Source organism: Mastigoproctus giganteus, chromosome 5 (assembly GCF_048544385.1).
Source record: "Mastigoproctus giganteus isolate SK-2022 chromosome 5, ASM4854438v1, whole genome shotgun sequence".
Taxonomy (NCBI): Eukaryota; Metazoa; Arthropoda; class Arachnida; order Uropygi; family Thelyphonidae; genus Mastigoproctus; species Mastigoproctus giganteus.
Genome location: NC_143579.1, coordinates 226,237,531 through 226,259,675, shown reverse-complemented (window position 1 = coordinate 226,259,675; position 22,145 = coordinate 226,237,531). Strand labels below are relative to the sequence as shown.

The 22,145-nt window shown below is 36.3% G+C and overlaps 1 protein-coding gene across 1 annotated transcript in view; it reads left to right on the top strand.

Moving 5' to 3' along the window:
- LOC150086180 (glycine dehydrogenase (decarboxylating), mitochondrial) overlaps positions 1 to 22,145 on the top strand; it is a 115,730-nt gene that overhangs the window by 28,589 nt on the left and 64,996 nt on the right. The window contains exons 2-4 of the mRNA XM_090374820.1: positions 3,410 to 3,488; positions 7,624 to 7,759; positions 15,085 to 15,249. Of these exons, the coding sequence (XP_090230946.1) occupies positions 3,410 to 3,488; positions 7,624 to 7,759; positions 15,085 to 15,249 (380 nt within the window). The remainder of the gene's footprint in view (positions 1 to 3,409; positions 3,489 to 7,623; positions 7,760 to 15,084; positions 15,250 to 22,145) is intronic.

Here is a 22,145-nt window from a genome sequence, read left to right as displayed (position 1 = left end):
CGATTTCGACGTTTTAATTTTATATAGTATATTTATATAACACTTATTATTATTATTATTATTAGCCATATGGTGCAAGGAAGCCTTATGCTGCACCAGCAAAAAAAAAAAAAAAAAAAAATCCCGAGTTACCCTGAGAGAGAGAGAGAGAGAGAGAGAGAGGGTCAAAAGTAGAAAGGAATCATCAAGAAAGAGAAGAATGATGATATCCAGCTCAGGGGCCTAGATGTGCCAAGCCCATACTCGCCAGATTTTGTGTAAATAGTATTTCTGTTCAGAAAAGTGTTAAAGGTTTACATTTACATCACAAAACTAACAAAACAATTGTTACATTTTAATCTTGTCTAAACAAAAAACTAAAGGATTATCCCAGGACTGGATTTAGTCATCGGCCATAATTTGGGTCTTGCTGCCCAGGTGGGGACCTCTCCCAGTTTCCTTTTGTGAGTATAAATTATAAATTACATATATCAGGGCTTTTTACATGCTTTGGGTTGGGCCTCATATGTCGGACCTGAGTTATCCAGATTTGACAACTTGTAGTTTTTGTTCTTTGATTTTACTTTTATGGTATGAAATTATGTACATTACAGTACTTATTTGGTTTAAAATTCAAATCACCTGTGGTATCACCCTCCAGACTGTCGGTGATACCACAGGTGATTGAATGGCCCTTAGGCTCATTTCAAATGAACAGATTGCAGCACATGAGTTTTTTATTGCAATAAAACAGTACTGTAGGTTTAATGGGAGTTTTCACATAGCAATGATGTGGAAAAAATAACTGTAAGGTGTTTAGAATTTAGCTGCATGTATCTCCAGACAAGGTACAGTAAAAGTTTTGTACAAGTATTAAGCAGTTTGGCATTAGTAGGGCTTTCAAACAAGCAGTAATTTTTGTACAGGTTAATTAGCATCTCAAGCTCAATCACTAAGCTCCCCTCAGTTCCAGTAGCTAGAGTATGAGGGAGGAAGACTAGTGAATGACTTTGAGCCACCAAGTTCTGTTTATATTTTTCATTGTTTGACAACCACTATGATACTTTCAGACAGATTATTCATTTGAAAGGACCCAAAACTGTGGCTGTGCCATTTTACTATCGTACAATAAATAAAATTTGTGTTGCACTTTTTTTTTTCATGCGAAATGAGCCATGGCCATGGTCAGGCCATGCATATGAACTAGAATGTCGCATAGTGTACCAAATTTTAGGACAAAATTAAAATTAGAGAGCGATTCTTCTTTAAAAAAAAATATATAAATTAGAATTGTCATATTTTCAAATCTGTGGGACACATTTGGAGATATGGCAACAGAACTCTGTAGAACATTGTGAAAGTGATTACATGCAAAGTATTGCTATACATAGATCATGATGCCAATGTATGAAGGACAAATTGGGACAAACTTTGCAATCCTCCACACCAACCCAAAAAAATTGCTAATTTTACTATATTTCATAAATATCATGTATTTTCGAATATATATTATACATATTAATGAATACTTGCAACAAAAAAAAAAAAAAAAAACAAAGGAAAAAAATCATTTCAGCAAAAAGGAATAGTTATAACAATAATGCTGTTCACACTTATTTACAATGTAATTTTTGTTTATTATATATATACATTTCCTTTTTTTTTTTTTAGCTTTTTTTTCATCATGTATGTGGCAATTTCATTAATTATATACAAGTAAAATTAAAATTTTTTTGCCATTAATTTCCCTTCCAATGTATTAGGATGTTTTTTTTTTTTTTTTTCTGTCCACTTCGTCACATATTCTTCAAACTGAAGATTCACTCAGTCATGGCATTAGAGCATGAATTTGATAGAATGAATGAAGTTAATCAAATTAACTATCTTGTAAGGATAAGTAGTCCAGAAGTTTTCCTCTTTCGCTCTAAGAAATAAAAGGTTGAAATCAGGATTGCTCCATTTAACATAAAGTGGAACATAGGATTTGCATTTGTAAATTGAGATGGTCCATTTTTGGTTGGGCCTGATGTTTATAACAATAATACTGTTGTATTTTCTTAGGGTTGGCAACCCTAATATAAATATAGTATATCAGCTGTCAACAAGTTTTTGCTTGATAAAGAAAATATTGTTAGGTTTTGAAAACCATGGTTGAGAGATTGTGATTTTATATCACTTATAGGTTGTTATGTATTTTATTTTTATAATATGTATAGTTCTATTTTTTATGTGCATTATTAGTATACTATATTTTTGTCAATGTATGATTAATCTTATAGAATTGTTTCCCTGACCATTTCATTTTAATGAAATATGAAAGTTTTGAAATAATGATATGAGACATTAAGCACAAAGCATGCGAAGAGGTGCCAGATTACATCATTACAGGATTATTCACAAAAGGAAATCTTCACAAAATCTTCAGATATCTTCACAAAAGAAAACAGCAAGGGCCCCCTTGGATAGTAAAGCTCAAACCAAGGCTTATTTGATTTATGCCCAAATTTAGCACATAATATTTTGTTATTGAATCTAAATCAACAAAGCATAGCCTAATTAAATTATTGAATTATAATTCTTAGAAATCCTTAAATTTAATTAGCGATTAATCTGTTGCCTGATCAAATGAATTTTGCAGATTGGCATTGTTGAATTTTTATTTTTATGTTCCAGATTTTCATGCTAGCCTGTTTTTTTTTCACCCAGTTACCATTAGTTATGCTAAACTATAATAATCCCTGCTGTGAAAAGTGACTATCTTGTAAGGATAAGGCTCACATTTGGTGAGTATGGGCTTGGCAAACTCAGAGTCCTGAGCTGGATATCATCATTCTTCTCTCTCTTGCTTTCTTGGTGATTCCCTTCTTCTGACTCTCTCTCTCTCTCTCTCTCAGGGTAGGGTAACTTGGAAATTTTTTTTGGCTGGTGCAGCATAAGCCTCAAGTTTTCTTGCACCATATGACTAATAATAATAATAAGTACTCCAGAAATTTTTCCTCTTTCACTCTAAGAAAATAAATTGCATATGTGAGAGGTTTAGACAAGACTGGCTATAAATTATATTTCTATATTAGCTTGATTTTTACTAAAGGCAACCACCCGCTTGTCACCACCACGCTAAAGGCAACCACCCGCTTGCCTTTAGCCAGCGGGTGGTTGGTAGATGGAACAGACTTCCATCCCTTGTCATGGAAGTTGACAGCCTAAATAAGTTTAAGGCTCAGCTGGACAGGTATTTCGAACGAACAGAGGGGTGAAGTGGAAGTGGTTATTTTTTATTTATTTATTTTACTTTATTTTTTTTTGGCTGATGCTGCATAAACTTGCTTTCTTGCATCAAATGCCTCTACTAATGCTAATGCTAATTTTTAATATTTTAAGAACTGTATTTTTACACATATTAATAAAAGCTATTTGTAATGTATTTCAGAGCATCGAAGAACTTGTAGAAAAGTCAGTACCCTCAAATATTAGGCTAAATCGTCCATTAAATGTAGAATCTCCAAAAGGTAATGTTTTAAAATTTTATATATATGTTTAATATTAATAAAACTGAATACTAATGTAGTTTCCATTGTTGCCAGTAAGTGGTTTTGGATATGGGTACTTTTTGTGCTTCCCTTTTTGTCCTCAGTGTGCTTTAAACCATGTCTGCAGGCATTTACTTCATTTGCCATGTGAAATACTTAATTAGGGTAGGATATTAATGGAATTTAGGTTTTTTAATAAGATTCTAAGCAAAAGTTGTGGCCTTGGATGTACTGATTAGAAAGTTACAAAAAAGTTGTTCACATTGTGCTAGAATTCCTAGGTTGTAATTTCCAGAAAATAAATGAAGTAATTCTAATTATAGGTTAATAATAATAATAAAAAAATGCACTCCATGCAAATTTTGTAAAAAAAAAGGATAGTTTATCAAAATAGATGCAAAGTAAAAAAACTACAAAACATTCAAATAATTCAATTTTATAGGCCAACTTTGCTGTTTCTGAATCATTGCAGTTATAGTTCTAAAGTCCAGAATACAGAGCCAGCAGTTAGCAACTGCCCATGTGATATTTTGGTAGACTAGCAAATATGATCATTGCAGACAATAAAAGTAGAAGAATTAATGGAAAAAAAAAAACAGTTGTTTGGAGGTGAACTCTGAATGGTTGCTAGTTATTTGCCTTTATGGTAGAATTCCAATTCAGAATGAGTGATAGAGAAAAAGAACAATTGAGTTTAAGCAGTGATTCCTTTCTAACATACCCGTTAGGATTGTTAGGCATTTTGAAGTATGGGACCTCTTCCTAAATATGGAAATGCCAGTATTCTAATTAAGATCGATTTGAGATTTGTACAGGAATCTAAAGTGGTGGACAAAAAAACTGCATCACCTTAAAAAATGTAATATTTGTAGTGAAACGTATAAGATATTGTTTGATTACAGTCATTTTGTTTGTCGCAAAGCAAAGGTATTACATCAGATAATGCTTCTATTGCATCAGACAGTAATTTCAGGGTATTGCATCAACCATTTCTATAAATACGCCGTTGGAAGAGTATACACATTTATTAGTACTCTGTTTTTCGGAGGTGTAAGCATGACGCCATATGTTCGGTTGACACCAAGAAAAAAAGCATAGTTGTTGCTCTGTCCCAGGAAGAGCTTTCTATGCGTGCTATCGCTGATAAAATAGGCTGCCACCAGTCAACAGTATCCCGGGTGCTGAAATTAAAGCATGAAACCGGTGATGTGAAGAGAAGACCTGGATCAGACCATAAGAGAGTGACTATGCCTTCCCAAGATTGATATTTGAAATGGCTATGCCTTTGTAATCGCCATGCTAGGTGCTCCTGATCTAAAACTGGACTTTGAGGTGGCCTCTGGCGTTGAAACAAGTGCACGACTTATCCAAAGACGGCTTTCGGAATGTGGTCTGCATGCCTATTGGCTCAAGAAGAAGCCTTTGTTGACCCAACAAATGAGGAAGAAACAACTTGCATGGACTAAAATGCATGTTTCGTGGACAAAAGAGCAATGGGACACCGTCATCTTTACTGACGAATCGAAATTCAGCCTGCATGGCTCGGATGGGAAGTGATATGTCAGAAGATGAAAATCGGAGGCATACTATCCTGACTGCATAACACCGACTGTAAAGTTTCCCGCCGGTCAGATGGTCTGTCGATGCATAAAAAAAACAAAGGGGTGGAGCGATTTAAGTTTATTAACAGATTGGCGAATCCAGAAACTTATATTGCTATCTTGGAGGAGTGCCTGAAACCCATTATTAGGGATCACCACAGATGTCCAAAAACTGCATTTTTCAACACAACTCAGCACCTTGCCACACAGAAAAATTGGTAAGTTTTATGCTATTTAGATTTAATGATGAGTTTGTCTTCTTGTCTCACAAGGCTTAAAACATATTTACACCAATATTTTCCCTCGTTTTTCTCCCTTAAGGTGCAGTCATACCTCAGAAATGCTGGCATTACAGTTTTGGACTGGCCCGGCAACAGTGCAGATTTGTACCCTATTGAAAATTGCTGGTACATCATGTCATCTAAAATTGCTCAGAAGAAGCCAACAAGTAAGATTCAGCTGCAAGAGAGCATTGTAAGGGTATGGTACCACAAAATTGGGCAACCGTATATCCAGAAGTTGATTAACTCTATGCCAGATCATTGTAATTGCAGCTTGAGGAGGAACAACAAAATATTGAGGACTTATTTTGCTGATTTACAGTACATAATACTATTTGGTTAACTTGTTATTTCAGTTTGTACGTGTAAATGCAATAAAATATATTTTTGTTTGTCATGATTGCCATTTGCATGATTTCTCATATTTCTATTAATTACGCATTTTACCCTTTGGGAAGATATTTATGGTAATTAGGTATATCAGGTGGAATATTTTTATTGGATTTCATTCACAGAGATATATATCCCATCTAACAAATGTATTTTGAACATTTCCGCCACTCACAATGCAGTGCAAAACACATTATTTGCAAAATTCACAAGTGATACAGTTTTTTGTCCACCTCTGTAGGTTGAAATAGGCACTCTAGAGGTCTTCAGTCAAAGACTTCAGTCAAAGACTGAAGACCTCTAGACCACTAAAGACTGAAGGTATGTTAGAGGTCTTCAGTCAAAGACTGAAGACCACTAAAGTGCCTTAGCTAGACATTCCAGATAACACTCTACTGAGGCCTGACATGCTTGGCAGGTTGATAAAAGATGATGAGGAAAATCCTGACTCTCTCAACAATATGAATCTTTTAAAAGCTGCAGGACACATGATTTGCTTTTTGTTACATCATAACAACACGTAGACTCAAGTTAGGCACACTTCAATAACAATTTCAGTGGTTGTAAAGGAGGGCAAAAGCTTCATATGATATTCTATTTTTCTGTCTGATTATCCTATACTGTACGGCAGGGGAGGGCAGCCTTTATAAATGGTGGGCCAAATAAAATGTCTCTGAAGTACACATGGACCAAATTTTTTTTAGCTTTCCATGATTTTTAGGATTATTAAAATGGTATATAATTAAAAAATTGTCATAAAAGTTTTATATGATTTATTTTAATATTTATATATACACGTTACATATAATTAATTTTATTAATAAGAAAAATGAAATGCAAACTGAAAATAAAATTACAAAAATACAATTATAGTGACAATTCCAAATACAATTCTAGTAACAAAAATTGTAGTATTTTTTATTTTTATAATATTTAATGAGAGATTTGATACTGTTTATTTTTATCAGTGAATCGATATCTGGATCAATATTTGTCGTAGCAGTGTGCAGAGTATTTTCTAAATTTACGTGAGAAATTCCATTAATTCAAAAATATGTATAATAAATGGCTGACTGTTTATTATATGTATTTTAAAATGACTACAGGCTGGATTACTCATGTTCGCAGGCCGGAGTTGGCCCGCCCCTGCTGTACAATATTGACTAATGAAAGAAATACCAAACTCCTCTTTAGCTGAGAGGTAAATTTTCTTTATTGTTAATTGAAATGTTTAGCTAGTGGTAAATACCATCAGAATGAGGCACTTACATTGCTAGGTCCCATATGGGTGAAATGCCTGATTTCGTGAACTTACTCTTATTTCTGAAGTCTGTTAAAATGAGAATCCCTTAAATTAAAGGTTTACTGTATATTTAGTGTGGATGACTTTGTCACTATACTGCTGAAAAAAGGGAAGCAACTGCATTATAACCACTTGACTAAAGAAGACGGTTTTTCTCTTAGTAAAGTTCAAGAAAAGAATGGTTGAGAAATCTTAGCCCAAATTCTGGATGATTTTCAGAGTTGGTGACTAATAAAGGACATAAATGAATTTGAAACAGAATTATAAATTTTCAGCCAAAGAAAGTCTTACTGTGATTTGCTGTAGATTAAAAAGTAAGGAATATCTGAGCAGATATATGCATGAATACTTCTTTAAAATAGAAGGAATAATGAAATAAATAATTAAGGCTCATGAATATGGGTATTAATTTGAAATGATTAATTATATAAATTCTGAATAGTTGTTTAATAAAATCATAATTTAATTTGCTTTTTTATATGAATAAATGATGTAATAAAATGTTGGCACTCTCATTACAAATAAATTTCCTTTTAAAGGGGAACAAGAATTAATTGATTATTTATGGACAATTGCATTAAAGAACAAAAAATGGAGGTCATACATAGGTATGGGTTATTACAACTGCCATGTGTCACATACTATCTTAAGGAACATATTCGAAAATCCTGGCTGGTAAGTATTATACTTTCCTAATATTAGTGTTTTGTGCTTAATTAATTAAGTATGGGGTATAGTTTGGATAATTTAAATGTTATTTTATTGAATAAGGTATACAAATTGAAGTTGCATATCTTGCGCCTGAGAGAATAATTTTTTTTTGAAGAAAATAGCATCTAAGGAGCACTCGATACAGTTTCTACAACCATTTTGAAACACAAGTTGCATCATCATTTGCTTGATCTCCTGCTACCTCTTCAGGTAGTAGGAGATCAGCAGTCGCATCAAATAGTTGAAAAAATGAGAAACCGAAGTGTTAAATACTTGAAATAAAAGCGCTTTGCCTGTGTAAAGTTTAAAATCTAGTTATTACTAATAGAAACTAATAATCATATGTTTCACAGATATTTTCTCCTCTACTTCTTCAGCAATTGTAATGGTTTAACAGCAAGGTCACAATCACTGAAGAAGCAGAGGAGAAAATATCTGTGAAACATATGATTGTTAGTTTCTATTATTAATAAATAGAATTTAACTTTTAGACAGGTGAATTGCTTCTATTTCAAGTGCCGTAAACTCCTGTTGTAGCACTTTTGAAGTAGTTCTCAAAGAGCACCATAAGTGAGAAAGCATTATAAACAGGGACCCCTGGGAAAGCAAAATTGAGAGTAGGAATGTGTTATAGGCCTAATGACGCTGATGAGTATAATAAACAACTGTACAGAGAAATAGTGTGCCAATAAATCAGAGTATCTTATAATGGGGGATTTTAATTTCCCAGATATTGACTGGAATTTGTGGGTTGGTCACTCACACACTAGCAAAGCTTTTGTGGATTTATTGGATGATTGTTTTCTACATCAGCATGTTCGGGAGGCAACTAGAGGGAGTAATACTCTTGATCTAATTATCAGTAGTGATTCTTCATGCATTAAGAATCTGCAGATAAAGGAACCACTAGGTGGTAGTGATCACAGTGTGCTGAAGTAGGATTTATTCAAAGAGGTAAGTACCATTAGGGGTAAAGGGAAGGGTTTTTCCTTTTGTAAAGGTGACTATGGCGGTTTGAGACAGTATTTAAATTCTATACGGTGGGACCAACTGATGATGTTACCAACAGCAAATTCAAAATGAGAAACATTCAAAGAATTAATCTTGGAAACTACAAGGCTTTTCATACCAACGAAGAAATATTGCTCAAGGTTTAGGCCTAAATGGATGTCAGATGAACTAATGAGAGGTGGCAGAGAAGAAAAATGCATGGGATACATATAAATTAACAGGTGACACAGAAGCCTATGATAGATATAAGCTGGTCTGTAACCAAGTCACAAAGAAGGTTAGGCAGGCAAAGGCAGATTACAAGAAATCTTTGGCAAAGGATGCAAAGAAAAACAGCAAAGAATTCTTCACTTATGTAAACTCTAGAAGAAGGGGAATGAATCAGATTGGTCCACTTGATATCGATGGTTAAACTGTTGACGATCCTGCTCAGGTAACTAACAAACTAAATGAGTATTTTGCATCTACATTCACACATGAGGAGTTTTTCAGGGAGGGGAATGCCAGAGGTGAATTAAACTGTGGCAGTGAGATAGATGATTTTGTACTAACTTAGAGCAAAGTGAAGAAGAAATTGTTGAAGATAAACATAAGAAAGGCACCTGGAGTGGATGGGATCTATCCAGTTATATTAAAGGAGGCAGCAAAGGAAGTAAGCAAACCTTTAGCCATAATTATGGGAGGTATCCATGGACTGGAGATGTACAAATGCGACACCAATTCACAAAAAGGATCAAAGGGTGACACAAGTAATTACAGACCTGTTAGTTTAACTTCTGTTCCAGGGAAATTAATGGAAGCACTGCACGGACACAGCATGGGTTTATTAAGGGAAGTCTTGTCTAACCAGTTTGATTGGATACTATGATGTGGTCACAAAGGAACTGTATATAGGGAATAATTTTGATATCATATATTTGGAAGATTTTTTATTTTTTTTTGTTTTGTTGTTGGAGCATTGGCTTCTGTGGCCATAATGCACCTCCCAAAGTTTTTGCATTTTCTACTCTGATTCAAGCCTGAGGCGGGATTCGAACCCGCGACCTTTTGGTTGCCAGTCAGGCACTTTACCCACCCGGTTAGCCCGGTTGGTGCACATGGAAGACTGCTGCACAAATTGAAGCAGTGTGGCACTGGAGGTAAATTGCTGCTATCGATAAAGGGATGGTTGAGTGGGAGAAGATAGAACATGGTAATCAATGTACACTGCTCTTCATGGACTAATGTTATTAATGGAGTCCTCCAGGGTTCAGTGTTGGATCCATTGTTGTTTTCTTGTTTTTATTAATGATATTGATGATGGCATGGGCTTTGCACACCCAGGGTCCTGAGCTGGATATCATCATTCTTTTCTTTCTTCCCTTTCTACTTTTGACTCTCTCTCTCTCTCTCTCCCAGGGTAACTCGGAAATTTTTTTTTTTTTTTTTTTTGGCTGCAGCAGCATAAGCCTCAGGCTTCCTTGCACCATGTAGCTAATAATAATAATAACAATAATATCAGGCTTAATGTCCAAGTTTGCAGACGATATGAAGGTCGGCAGGGTTGTTAATGACACTAATGACTCTAGATCCTTTTGCTGCTGCAACAGGATCAAGAAAAGTTTAGCAGATGCACTGAGAGATGGCAACTGAAGTTTAACATTGACAAATGTAAAGTATTGCATATGGGAAGCAGTAACCCCAGAGTAACATATCAACTGTGTGGTACTACACTGACAGTGGTAGAGAATGAAAAGGACCTGGGATAATTGTGCAGGCAGATATGAAGTTTTCTGAGCAGTGCAGACGGTCTGCAAGAGTAGCTCATGGTGTCTTGTCAATGATATACAGGAATTTTTCTAGTAGAGATAAGAAGGTAATTATCCCCTTATATAAGGCAATGGTCAGGCCACATCTTGAGTACTGTATACAGGTCTGGAGGCCTCATTTTAAGAAGGATGTAGAGCTGCTGGAACGAGTACAGAGAAAGGCATCAAGATTAGTGAATGGAACAAATGGTTGCTCTTACGAAGAAAGGCTTAAATTTTGCAAATTACAGTGCCTGGAAACTAGGCACTTGCGAGTTGATCTGATTGAGGTGTATAAAGCCTTGAATGGTTTGAGCATGCTCAATGCTGATGGAATTCTTCCTCTTTCTCAGAATAATTGAGGAAAGACAGTTGTAGGATAGATGTGCAGAAGTTTGCCTTTAGCGAGCAGGTGGTTGATTGCTGGAACAAACTTCCATCTGTCATTGTAGAAGTTGATAGCTTAAATAGGTTCAAGGCAGAACTAGACTAACATTTTGAGCGAGTGGATGGATGAAATGAGAATGTTTTTTTTTTTGGCTGATGCTATATAAGCTGGCTTTCTTGCATCACGTGCCTTTACTAATGCTAATGCTAATATAGTGATGGCATAGATAGTGCTTGTCAGTTCATCAGTGCAAAGCCTGTTCAGTGGGGAAAGGGAAGTGATTTGCAGTGCTGAGAAAGCAGGGTCAAGCATCTCAGCAATCACAGCCATTTTCGGCTTTTTGAGGGCTGCCATAGTGAAGTTATGGTGGGAATGGTCTGAAGAGCGACACAAGTGCCCAATGTGCTGGGATGGGGAGACCACCACTGGTTGACATTCAAAGTGAATGGTGGTTGGCACGTGCTCTCTGGGACAACGGATGGTTCATGATCCCTCGGTTGTTGTTGTTATTGTTATTTTTGGCGCATGGGCTGCTCAGGCCATATTGCACCGATCCCTCGGTTAATGGCAGTCTGCAACCAGGGTGCACAGAGAAATGTTTCTGTGAATCTATCAGACACGCTTGAAAATGGTCCTACAGAGTAGGCAACCTGTTTTTGTGCTCATGTTGACTGACCATCATCAACACCTGCAGTGGGCACAAGAGCATTGTTCCTGATGGGCATTGGATGACTGCAAAAGTTGTCTGATCTGATGAATCAAGATTTCAATTCCATCATGCCGATGGACAGGTGCATATTCAACAGGCAGCAGGTGAACATCTGCAATGATGTAACATACCCTCAGTATTGTTTTGGACCAAGTTTTACCTTGGTTTACCAAGTTTTACATGGTAACTGTGTATTCAGATGGTATTGGACTTTTTTAAAAAAGACGATGCCCTGTATCACAAGCTTGCAATTGTTCAGGAATGGCTCAAGGATCATGTCCAAGCATTTCATGTACTTCCCTAGCCATCTCTCAACATTAATCCTATTGAACATTTATGGGATGGAACTCAGCATTTGCCAGTCCAGCTAGCCTCGCTCCATTGCAGAACTGTGGGACTTTGTCTTGTCCAACTAGTTCAGTATACCCAAGGACACCTTCCGCAGTCTTGTGGAATTGATACCACACCAGATGCAAGCAGTTATCATGGCAAAAGGCAGCCCAACACACTATTAGGCAGGTGGTCATAATATTTTGGCTTGTGAGTGTATCTTCAATTAAAAAAAAATTTTTTTTTAAATGCAGATCACAAGGCAAATATCATATTTCAGAAATATTAAAATTTGCTTAATTTATAAGTTTTTGTGATTTTGGTTCTTGTAGTTGTTGTTGTTATTTGGTTTTTAGGAGCATTAGCAACTAAGGCCATATTGCTTCGGGGATATGCGGTGGTCATTCCCTGATCTTTCCGCATCCTCTGTATTTGGTGGTCATGGGCTCAAAGCCCGGTCTAATCAAGAAGTGTGTGCTACGCACTGCTGCCCCTGACTACGGAGGTGCCGTTCTTGTAGTACCAACATGCCTACTCAAAGCTTAAATATATGCACTGAAATACAAATCTTAAAGCTTCTCAGATTACTGACAAACCAAAGTAAATTTACTTGTTGTTCTGGGGCTGAGGTCCTTGCCATTTTTTGAATTTGGAAAGATCTGGGGTTTTTGTCTCCTCTTACCCCCCACAGCTAATAGAATTTATTGCAGCCTTTTCAAGTTGGCAGGGAGGAATGTTGTTTCTCTCAGCAGAGATTGTAGGTTCCTCAGGTTGACTCCCTTTTTTTATTCTAAATATGTAAACTAGCCTTAGAACAATTAGTTTACTGGCATTTGCTTGGGTGCAAATCCAAACAATACATTCTTTGTGCTATGTCAAAGATCTAAATCATTTCCATAAATTTGTCATTTGAATGCCATCTTGTAACCTTAAATGATCTCAATTAACTGTAAAAGAATAAGAGAAGTTTACCTCAATATGATAAGTAGAACAGTTCCATATGATACTCTCCAGAAATCACAATGAATAAAACATTAATGCAAAATGATTACAGTAAATAAATCGAAAACAATTAAAAAATCAGTTGAACACAATTAAAAATTAATTTCAAAAATTAAAAAAAAAGTTTAACTTAATTTTTTAAAAATTAATTTAAAATTATTTTTTAATTGCATTCAATTGATTTTTTAATTGCTTTCAATTTATTTACTGTAATCATTTTGTGTTAATGTTTTATTCATTTTAATTTCTGGAGAGTATCAAACAGAAGTGTTCTACGTATCATATTGAGGTAAACTTCTCTTATTCTTTTACAACTATTAAAATCAACATAGAATGTATTGCGCATCATAGCTCTGGTTTATACTATCAGATTTCAATTAACATATAATGTACAGTAGTATATAATTAAGAAAATCATTGTATGATTTCAAGAAGGCAAGACCCTTCATGTAATTAAAACACTGAATACAGTTAAGTAGCAATTATATTGTTTCAGGAAATATTCAGTATCTGAATTCTAAGATGTCTTTTGTTTCAAGTAGTTTTATTATGCATTTCATTTTCGAAACTATTTGTTTACTACTACTGTAAATCTTTATATTGGTTTTCAGTAGTAGTAATATTATGACATTTTTGTTAAATTTAGTAGTCCATATGTATATATATGTATTGTTATAAGAGACAAAATATTCATGCATTAAACTTGCAGTATGTATACTTGGAAAATACATACTGAAAGCTCAAATACACTTTTTCTTTACACTTCATAATTGTACATAAACCTGCAACAGAAATGTGAAATTAGAAATAATTTTGGATATCAAATAAAATAATTTTAAAATATTGGCAACTGATTCTTTAAATATTGGGAGAAAAGGCATTACATTGGTATTCCATTATGTTAAATTAAAATTAAGACAAAATTAGGACCTTTCTCATTACTTCAGACTTGATAATGGGAACTCCACCATGGCATTCTTGGAAATATCTTCATTACAGCAACCTAGCATAAGGGCATTAATCACACCTGTTGTACAAAATTGCAACCAGCCTGAGAATTTTGATTTAGCTGTTCTTCTTGTTACTCGAGGCAATAATGGAACCTCGGAGTGTTCTTGGAATTGTAGTCAATAATAAACTTGTATAGGATTGCTTATTGTAGAAAATTTAATTTCCAATAATTTGGTACCAATATACTATACAATTTACATATGTAATAGGAATTGTCCTTTTAATTTAATATAAATTCTCAGAGACATTCTCATAATTAGAATATCCATTGGAAATAGAAATCAACCTCTCTACCTCTAAGGGAACGTTAATTTCATTTAAAAATTAGCAAAAAATGTAGGGCAAGAAAATAGCATCCTTATGGAATAAGGATGCTTTTCTTCCTTGCTAAATTTTTATTTTTCAAAATAAACATCAAAGAAAATTTGATTTTTTTTAATGGTTTTAATACATGTGAGAACACTTTGACTACCAGAAGTTATCACATCTTTGAAGAGAGGAATGATGCATTCACTCTGCCCTCCTCTTTTCTCAGAGTTTATTATGGTTGTATCATTTGAATGTACACTTGAATGATAGTTGGTGCAGAGATAGATCCCATTTAGTAATGGGATCTATCTCTTTGCATTTTGCTGCTGATTGTTGTTGAAAAGGTGATATTCAGTTTAGATATTCATGGTATGGCTTGGATGAGGGAGGGGGTACTAATCATAAAAGCCATTAAAAAGAACATTGGAAAGGTAAAGATGAAGTATCCTTAACACATATGAGGTGCTGAAATATAGTATTCAAAGTAGCTGTGTGACTTATCTGTACTAATATTAATACCAGAAAATTGAATGTAATGTAATCTAATCTAATCCAATATTAGAAATGTCAATGAAATATTAATAGTATTAATGTTTCATTGACATTTCTAACCTGAATCTTAGCTTAAAAATTTGAGCTTTGCAAATATATCGACATGGCTTATAATTTAATTTACTCAGTCAATTTGTGTGTAAAATTCTATAATTGGAATACTTAAATTATATGAACTTTCTTTGGTTAGGACCACTCAGTATACTCCTTACCAGGCTGAAATATCCCAAGGTCGACTAGAAAGCCTCTTGAACTATCAAACTATGGTAACAGACTTAACAGGATTAGATATTGCTAATGCCTCTTTATTAGATGAAGGTACTGCTGCTGCTGAAGCTATGGCTGTTTGTACCAGGTAAGAAAAGGTGATAATAACTTGCATTGTCCAAAATGTTTATACATTAGTATTAATTAATTACTTGTAGTATTTTTCTGTAATTCGTTAATTTTGTGGAGGTAGTTTCCATTGTATTTATTTATTCATTTGCTTGACACTAATTAAAGAATAATGAAATTTTCATTATTCCAAAGATTAATGAAAATTAATGTACACAGATGAACTTCACTGCACTGCATTATTAAATTAATTTCAACAATCAGATCTTCCTAGGCTGTGTGTGTGTGTGTGTGTGCGTGTGTGTGTGTGTGTGTGTGTGTGCGTGTGTGTGTGTGTGTGTGTGTGTGTGTGTGTGTGCGTGTGCGTGTGCACCTTTTTAAGCTGTTCTTCATATGGACATCAGTTAGCATCCCTTGCCAATCTTGTCATCCTTTTGATTCATTCCTAAAAAGCTTTTTTTGTGAGTCGCTTATGGTCTTGCCCATAGTCTTATAATGAGGAACAATAACATCCTTTTTCCTACTTGCAAAGGCCCTATTAAATCATAGACTGGATACCATGTGCCTTCCTAGTTTACACTGCATGGTAAATATATTTGATTGTATCGTAATCCTAAAGTTTTGTGATGAACTTCTCAATTTCTTTCTGCCAGGTTCATAACCTTATATTCAGAAGTATTTAACTCTTTAGTTTCACTTTTCAGACTATGTCTGCAACTGATCTAAGTCATTTGAAATAACATTGCCTGGTTTTGGTCATTAGCCACTCTTCCTACCTTCAGATCATTAGTTACTTTTGACAGCTTCCTCTGTACTACCTCAAATGATGGGTCCCCAGCACTGAACTATGAAGAGCCTATCACTTGCTGTGGTAGGCCACTCTGAAAAATGCCCATTTATAATTACCCTGTCTTCTATAAAAGTTTTTAGCCAGATTGATCCAATGAAGGATCTTACCAGTAATCCCAATTAGCTCCAGTGTACAATAGCTTTCATGCAAAATCATACCAACAGGCTTACTAATGTCACGGTAAATAATATCAGCTATTTTATGACTTTGTGATAGTGAATAATGAAATTGGTCAAGTTATTAAGGAAACCATTCTTATTGAGATAGTCCTTATTGTATTCTTAGTCATAGCCTCCATGATTTTGCCTACAACAGAAGTCAAACTTGCCAGTCTATTGTTATTCATCACTTTCAAAAACCCTCCTTTGTGAACTGGGGAAAATTGTGCTGTTCCAATCCAAGGGGATTGTCCTGAAGCCAAATGACCTCATTAATATTTCCAGTGGATTGAAGCACTTGCTTGCAATCTTTTATTATTATTATTATTATTATTATTATTATTTCTCCCTGATTAGGTGTTCCACCTCATGACAGGTATTGCTGCCAAGTACACAGGTTGGTTGTTGTTATGTCTGGTGTTTTTTTATTATTATTATTATTATTATTAGCCATATGGTACAAGGAAGCCTGAGGCTTATGCTGCACTAGCCAAAAAAAAAACTGTTGGTCGAGGAACTCTCTGACTATCCTACAGGTGTTCAGGATTGCAACTTTCTGAAGTTTCTTGTAGGTGTTTGCTGGGAGACCTATTGCTGCTAGGCTTTTATGTAGGGTCTTTGGCACCATACCTGTGGTTGACACGATGATCAGGATGGTCGTAACTTGTTGCATATGCCACATCTCTTTAATCTCCTGTCTTAAGTTCGTGTACTTCATGATTTTTTCCCCATGGGTTTTCTGCAGGTTGCCAGTGTTGGGTACCGCTATGTCAATCAGATAGGTAGCCTTTTCCTTCTTGTCGACAAGGGTTATGTCCGGTCTGTTGTGCGGGATTGTCTTATCCATTATTATGGCGTGGTCCCAGTACAGTTTGTGGGTTGGGGTCTGTAGTACTGCCCGGAATTACTGGGCAGTACTTATACTGCCTGGGGTTTGTACTTGTAGTATGGTACACTTTCTTTGATCAACTGGTATTTTCTTGCTAGCCTCGGATGTATTATCCTGGCTACCTGGTCATGTCTATGAGTGTACTCAGTCTAGGTGATCACCTTACATCCCACGGTGATGTAATGTGTTTGATTGTTTCTGAGGCCAGATGGTATCGTCAACACGTGTCATCGGACACTCTGGGCTCCTTGGCAATGTATTTTCTATAGTTTCTAGTGTTGATTACCTGGTCTTGGATGGTGAGCATGAATCATTCAGTCTCGGGGAAGAGCATCCCGTTCGTGAGCCATGCATTGGAAGCAATTTTATCTATGTGATCTCGATGGAGATCATTGTAGTGTCTGCCATGGAGTGTCTTCTCTGCCCTTCTTTCTAGCTAGGTGCCTCCGTAGCCAGGTGGGAAGGAGCAGCAGTGCGTAGCACACGCTTCTTGATTAGACCGGGGTTCGAGCCCGTCACCACCAAATACGGAGAATGCGGAAAGGTCAGGGAATGACCACCGCATATCCCGGAGCAATATGGCCTTAGTTGCTAATGCTCCTAAAAACCAAATAACAAATAACATCTTTCTAGCTTCGTTTGTGCCTCCTGGTTGGGAGGGGACTCCTCGCTTAGGTTGAGTGGAGTATACCGCTTGTCTATCTTCCTTATTATTATTATAACAGAATCTATACAGTTGAGCCCACATTTAAAATAAATTCATTGGCAGTCTTTATCATCATACATGTTTATTGGGGCTTTCACAAATCTAGTTGAGTCTGTACATCTGAAATCACTTAGATACTTTTTCTCAATAGAAAATACAAAACTGAAAAAAAAGCACAGATACAATATATCTCATTCGAATCATCTAGAGATAGCGACAGTAGTTGCTAATACCTAAAGCACAATAACGTAATTATGTGAATGGAGTGTACCAATGGATGTTAACGATAGCAAAGTATGTGTTTAATATCATTTTCATAAGTGCAGTGAATAATGCAAAATAGTAAAGGTTTTTGGGATATTTCAATGCATGCATTGAAATAACTCAAACCTTTAATTAAATAAATAATACCTTTAGCAATCGTTATGAGAGTATCCTTGGGTTTGGGGTGGGTCCTTACAGATTAAAGATGTGCAAACATCTCTGCTATTCACAAAGGGGGAGAAAATGGCAGAGTGGGTAATTACAGACTTGTAAGCTTGACTTCAACATTTTTTACAGGAAAATAATGGGGTCAGTGGTTAAAGAAGTACCCTTGACAGGAATGCGGTTATACAGCAATGGCAGAGCAGCTCATGGGGCTCTGTGTGATGTACAAGAATTATCCCATTGTATAAGGCATTTATTAGGATACACCTTGAGTACCAAGTGCATGTCTGGAAGCTTCATTTTAAGAAGGATGTAGATCTGTTGGAATGGGTGCAGAGAAGAGCAATAAGATTAGTCAGGAACACAGAAGGGGTACTTACCCGGAAAGAGAATCCTTTTGTGCAAACTAGGCACCTGTTTTTGTTGCCAGGCACTGGAATTTGCATAAGGTATCCTTACTTTCTTGGATGACACACATAATGGAATATAAATTTCAATTGAAAAAGATTTATTGCAGGATAGATGTGTGAAAATTTGCTTTCAGTCAGAATAATTGTTTGTTGGAATAAGCTTTCATCTGGTCTCTTGGAAACGGAGTTGAATAAAAATAAGGAAGGATTAGAAAAATTACTAGAGAGGATGGACAGATGAGGCAGTTTTTTTTTTTTTTTTTGCTGATGCTATCTAAGCTTGCTTCATTGCATCACTTGCCACTATTAATACTAATATTGTGCAGGCACTATTCCACGAATTGCCTTGGTATTGCACTGCTACGATGGAGAAGAATATGCCCTTTATTTAAGGAAGGAGTATGCCACTATCTCAACTTTGGTTTTGACCCTGCTTGTGATCTCATCAGTGTATAGTTAGGCATTGAAGACCTGAATATCCCAGTGACGAGATATATCCACTGTACTAAAATGATATTAACAGTTTAGGTAGACTTGTTGTTGTTGTTATTTAGTTTTTAGGAGCATTAGCAACTAAGGCCATATTGCTCTGGGGATATGCGGTAGTCATTCGCTGACCTTTCCACATCCTCTGTATTAGTAGTAGTAGTAGTAGTGGCACCTGATGCAAGAAAGCAAGGTAGGAGCTTATGCAGCATCAGCCAAAAAAAAAAAAAAAAAAAATCACACCATACCCTCCAATTGCCTGTCCAGTTCCTCCTTAAATTTATTTAACCTATCAACTTCCACAACGACAGATGGAAGTTTGTTCCAGCAATTAACCACCCGCTGGCTAAAGGCAAATTTCCGCACATCTATTCTACATCTATCCTTTCTTAATTTGAACTTATGTCCCCGTAGGTTCGTATTCTGAACAAGTGGGAGGATCCCATCAGAATTCAGCGTGCTCAACCCATTCAAGGCCTTATAGACCTCAATCAGATCACCGCGCAGGTGCCTAGTCTCCAGCCACTGCAATTTGCAGAACTTAAGCCTCTCTTGGTAAGAGGATCCCTTCATTCCCCTCACCAATCGTGTTGCTCTTCTCTGTACACGCTCAAGCAAATCTACATCCTTCCTAAAATGAGGCCTCCAGACCTGTACGCAGTACTCAAGGCGTGGCCTGACCATTGCCTTATACAGAGGGACAATCACCTCCTTTTCCCTGCTAGCAAAATTCCTATATATCATTGACAAAACCCCATGACCTGCCCTAGCAGCCTGTCTACATTGCTCAGAAAACTTCATATCTGACTGCACAATTACTCCCAGGTCTTTTTCATTTTCTACCACCTTAAGTGTAGTACCACACAGTTGGTACGTTTCTCTGGGGTTACTTCTACCCATATGCAGTACTTTGCATTTGTCAAGGTTAAACTTCAGTTGCCACTTCTTAGCCCATCTGCCCAAATTATCTAGATCCTGTTGCAGTAGCACACTGCCATTACTGTCATTAACAACCCTGCCAACCTTCGTGTCATCTGCAAACTTCGACATTAAGCCTGATATACCTTCATCAATATCATTGATAAATATACAAAACAACAGTGGACCCAACACCGAACCCTGTGGGACTCCACTAATAACATTAGTCCACGAAGAGCAGCACCCATTGATTACCACCCTCTGTCTTCTCCCACTTAACCATCCTTTTATCCATTGTAGCAACTTACCCTTAATACCATTCTGCTCCAATTTGTACAGTAGTCTTCCATGCGCAACAGTGTCAAAAGCTTTCCTGAAATCCAAGTATATGATATCAAAATTATTTTTTGCATCCAGTTCCTTTGTGACCACATCATAATAACCAATCAAATTTGTCAGACAAGACTTTCCCTTAACAAACCCATGCTGTGTCTGAATTATTGCTGCAGTCTTGTCTAGATGATCCTGCAATGCATCTTTAACCAGTGACTCCATTATTTTACCTGGAACAGAAGTTAAACTAACTGGTCTGTAATTATTCGTGTCACCCTTCGAACCTCCTTTGTGAATTGGGGATACATTTGCACATCTCCAGTCCGTGGGAACCTCCCCTGAATCCAAGGATGCTCTCATAATTATGGCTAAGGGTTTGCTTAGTTGCTTTGCCGCCTCCTTTAATATAACTGGATAGATCCCATCCGCCCCAGGTGCCTTTCTTATGTTTAACTTCAACAATTTCTCCTCCACTTTGCTCTCAGTTATTACAAAATCATTAAGCACACTGCTACAATTTGATAACCTTCTTCCATTTTCAAACTGTAATGATTCCTCACGTGTGAATGTAGATGCAAAATACTCATTCAGTTTGTTTGCTATCTGAGCAGGATCATCAACAGTCGAACCATCGATGTCAAGTGGACCAATCATATTCAGCCCCTTCCTTTTAGAGTTTATATAAGTAAAGAAATCCTTGCTGTTTTTCTTAGCATCTTTTGCCAAAGATTTCTCGTAATCCGCCTTTGCCTGCCAAACCTCCTTTGTGACCTGATTACAGACTAGCTTATATCTGCTACAGGCTTCTGCGTCGCCTGATAATTTATATGCATCCCATGCATTTTTCTTCTCTGTCACGAGTCTCATTAGTTCATTTGATAACCATTTAGGCCTAAACCTTGAACAATATTTCTTCATCGGTATGAAAAGTCTAGTAGCTTCCACGATTAATTCCTTGAATGCTTCCCACTTAGAATTTACTGTTTGTAACATCGTCAGGCGATCCCACTGTACAGAATTTAAAAACTGTCTGAGACCACTGTACTCCCCTTTACGGAAGCAAAAACCCTTTCCTTTACCCCTGACGGTAGTTACCTCTTTGAGTAAATCCCACTTCAGCACACTGTGATCACTGCCACCTAGTGGTTCCTTTATCTGCAAATTCTTAATACACGAATGGTCACTGCTGATAACCAGATCAAGAGTATTACTTTCTCTGGTTGCCTCTCGAACATGCTGCTGCAGAAAACAATCATCCAATAAATCCACAAAAGTCTGACTAGTGTGTGAGTGACCAACCCACAAGTTCCAGTCAATATCTGGGAAGTTAAAATCCCCCATTATAAGACATTCTGATTTACTGGCCCACTCTATTTCTCTGTACAATTGTTCATTGTACTCATTCGAGTCATTAGGCCTATAACACACTCCTACTCTTATTTTTGCTTTCGCAGTGCTTATGTCACACCAAACTGACTCAACAGTGCACTGTCCATCTATATCAACTGGATGCACTTCTTTTGATTTTATGTTTTTCTTAATTAACAGCATAACACCTCCTCCCTTTCTGTCCTGTCTATCCTTTCTGTACACATTGTACTCCCCAAATTCCAGTTCTGCATTCCTTATATCTTTGTGACACCACGTCTCTGCTATCCCAACAATATCCGCCTTTGATGTCTTGACCAACACTTCAAATTCATCAAATTTATTTACTATACTTCTAGCATTGGTAT